A 3,130-nucleotide genomic window follows, 5' to 3' on the forward strand; every position below is an offset into this window, starting at 1 on the left:
AAACTAAAGAGAATACACACCCAGTTAACCAAACTAAAGAGAATACACACCCAGTTAATCAAACTAAAGAGAATACACACCCAGTTAATCAAACTAAAGAGAATACACACCCAGTTAATCAAACTAAAGAGAATACACACCCAGTTAATCAAACTAAAGAGAATACACACCCAGTTAACCAAACTAAAGAGAACACACACCCAGTTAACCAAACTAAAGAGAACAAACACCCAGTTAACCAAACTAAAGAGAATAAACACCCAGTTAACCAAAGAGAAGAGAATACACACCCAGTTAACCAAACTAAAGAGAATACACACCCAGTTAACCAAAGAGAAGAGAATACACACCCAGTTAACCAAACTAAAGAGAATACACACCCAGTTAACCAAACTAAAGAGAACACACACCCAGTTAACCAAACTAAAGAGAATACACACCCAGTTAACCAAAGAGAAGAGAATAAACACCCAGTTAACCAAAGAGAAGAGAATACACACCCAGTTAACCAAACTAAAGAGAATACACACCCAGTTAACCAAAGAGAAGAGAATACACACCCAGTTAACCAAAGAGAAGAGAATACACACCCAGTTAACCAAAGAGAAGAGAATACACACCCAGTTAACCAAAGTAAAGAGAATAAACTCCCCGCTAGGAGACAGCTTTCAGGCCGCTGTTTATATTACATTCACATTTTTTCTAATTTCATATGATCTTTTAGTATTATTCATGAAGACGTGAAAATAACATGACATGCTGTCTTCTGTCACTATCCAGTCTTCTCAGCAGAGTGAGAAATACAAAACAGAGATGAAGAGATAAAAACAGAGAGAAGAGTCACATTTGTGTGTATCAGTGTCGCTTCCGTCCCTCTCCTTGCCCCAACCTGAGCTCGAACCAGGGACCCTCTGAACAGATGAACAACCATCACCCACGAAGCATCGTTACCTGTCACTCCACAAAAGCTGTGGTCCTTGCATAGCAAGGGAAACAACTACTTCTAGGTCAGAGCGGGTGAGGTCACCGGTTGAACACTACTAGCGAGCACCACTAAATAACTAGCCATTTCACATCGGTTACATGTGCGCACTTGTAAATATGTGTGTTTGTCTATGTGTGTATGTGTCAGAAAGAAGACTCGTACTGCAGTAGTTCATAGAGCAGAGGTCTGTCCCTGTATCGTATGCCTGCGGCTGCAGGCGTCAGGTACTGTAGTAGGTTGATGGTCCTTCGCAGCCGTCTGTCCACGTAGTGAGCGTCCCAGGCCGGGTAATGTTTCCTGGGCATGTCAATCTTTATCAGAGGACCTTCGAAACGCCTCGAGGTGGGGGGCTCCAAACGCACCTGGAACACCGGCAGACAGCCTTCTGCGATGATGTCATCACTGTGAAACGGGGCAGCCAGGTGGGCTGGGGTGGGTGGAGCTGAGGGGGGCAAGGGGTTACCCCACAGCAGCTCATCCCACCAGGTCGATGCCGGGGTGGGGTGTGTGTGTGAGGGGTGAAGAAGGCCGTAGTACAGAAGCATCACCAGTACTCCACCCGCAAAGGACAGGTAGACACCACACAACGCTGGAACCGCGTAGCTGTCTGTCTCTTCATGGTCACGATACACATACCTGTAACACACACACAACTGTTAAGATATCCACGCACACACATTTGTCTCTGTACAATCATGAGAGATACACCTATTCGAAGATAAAACACATACTGTAGGTGTGTGCCTGTCTGTCTATCTGTCTGTCTACATACCACAGTCCAGTGAGCAGTGTGTTCTCAGCCAGTACCACAGAGTAGTAAGCCACCATGCGTCCCCTGGTGTGTCCCTCCTTGACGTTGAACCAACAGAAGATGTAGACGATGCCCACCACCATGTTAAACAGCACCTCCTCCCAGCGAGACATACAGAAGTCTGTTCCGCCATGCACCACCCACAGGGCCATGCCACACCAGTGGAGCACCACGAAGATGCCAAAGTACAGGTGGAAGAGGGATGCGAAGAGGGCGAGAGAGAGAACGCGGGAGGAGATGGTGAGGAGGCGCCAGAGAAGGTGGAGGAGGGCACCGCGATAACTCAGACTGCGCTGGTCGTCTCTGGAGTCGCGCAGGAGCTTGTGGTACGAGGCCAACACCCAGGATAGAGACAGAAGAGAGCCTAGACTAGATATACCTAGGGAGAGAGATGGAGTGACTCATCTTGATAGCTGTAATACCAGTTGACCAGTGAGTGTGTGTGTGTGAACTGTGTGTATACGTACACTGTAGAGTCTCAGCCCGGTTCTGCTGTATCATAATACAGAGCTGTAGTACTAGTTGAGGAGCTGACTCCAGGAAGGTCTCCAGTAGCCGCAGCATGTTGACGTCTGCGTACTCAAACATCATGGCCCAGTAGAACCTCCTCTGTGCCTCCTTATGCTCCTTCATACGGTGGGACTGGATACCCAGGTATAACGTACGGATATACCTGGGGGTCAGAGGTCAATAATCATGGCAGAGAGAGAGAGAGAGAGTGAGACGGTTTGTGTAGAATGAATCAGATTAAACACTGAGTGCCCCAGGCTGTGCTTGTGGGGTTTGTGCGTGTCTGTGTTTCTCTTGTGTGTTTGTGTATGTGTGAGTATGTGTGTAGACATGCTCATACAACCATCTGGGCTGCATCATATGAGCTAATTTCGCATGCACACATTTCACCAGATAAACCTGCAAGATGCCGCATCACAACAGAGTTTAATTTGGTAAATAATTGTATGTCGCTATCCATTATTCCCCTCCCCCCTTCACTTCTGTTATGCGTGTTCAAGCTCTTGTTTCTGCCCATTCTACTCCCTCCCTCCATCTCACAGTGATCTAACTCAATCAGACTGAACCATTCCACACACACCAATCTTTGGGAAAGACTCTATTAGGGAGATTGTTACAAACGTACACACACACTAGCTCTTAAGCCCACTCAACATCTCCCTCAGGCACCTAGGCCATGAAAGATTAGTCTGACAGAGAGAAGGAGAGAGAGGGGGGGGGGGGGGGGGGGGGGGTACACACAGGATATCCGAGTGGAGTGGCATGGAGCAGCCTGGTTCCTCTCTAGACCTTTGGTGTTCAGTCAGGATGTTTTGATGTAGTGT

The 3,130-nt window shown here is 47.4% G+C and overlaps 1 protein-coding gene across 1 annotated transcript; it reads right to left on the reverse strand.

Moving 5' to 3' along the window:
• Window positions 1-668: 668 nt before the first annotated feature.
• LOC120023682 (XK-related protein 6-like) lies at window positions 669-2,927 on the reverse strand. The gene is made up of 3 exons (XM_038967736.1): window positions 2,264-2,927; window positions 1,758-2,175; window positions 669-1,621 (listed from the first exon to the last, which is right to left on the reverse strand). Exons 1-3 carry the CDS (start codon window positions 2,427-2,429, stop codon window positions 1,129-1,131), a joined length of 1,077 nt encoding a protein of 358 aa, XP_038823664.1. The 5' UTR covers window positions 2,430-2,927; the 3' UTR covers window positions 669-1,128.
• Between the last annotated feature and the right edge of the window lie 203 nt (window positions 2,928-3,130).

This window comes from Salvelinus namaycush, chromosome 28 (assembly GCF_016432855.1).
Source record: "Salvelinus namaycush isolate Seneca chromosome 28, SaNama_1.0, whole genome shotgun sequence".
Taxonomy (NCBI): domain Eukaryota; kingdom Metazoa; phylum Chordata; class Actinopteri; order Salmoniformes; family Salmonidae; genus Salvelinus; species Salvelinus namaycush.

Coding starts and splice junctions, on each gene's coding strand:
- LOC120023682 (XM_038967736.1), bottom strand. CDS start 2,429: ATGAAGGAGCATAAGGAGGCACAGAGGAGGTTCTACTGGGCCATGATG. Junction 2,176..2,263: donor CCGGGCTGAGACTCTACAGT/GTACGTATACAC, acceptor CTCTCTCCCTAG/GTATATCTAGTCTAGGCTCT. Junction 1,622..1,757: donor ACACTGCTCACTGGACTGTG/GTATGTAGACAG, acceptor TGTGTGTTACAG/GTATGTGTATCGTGACCATG.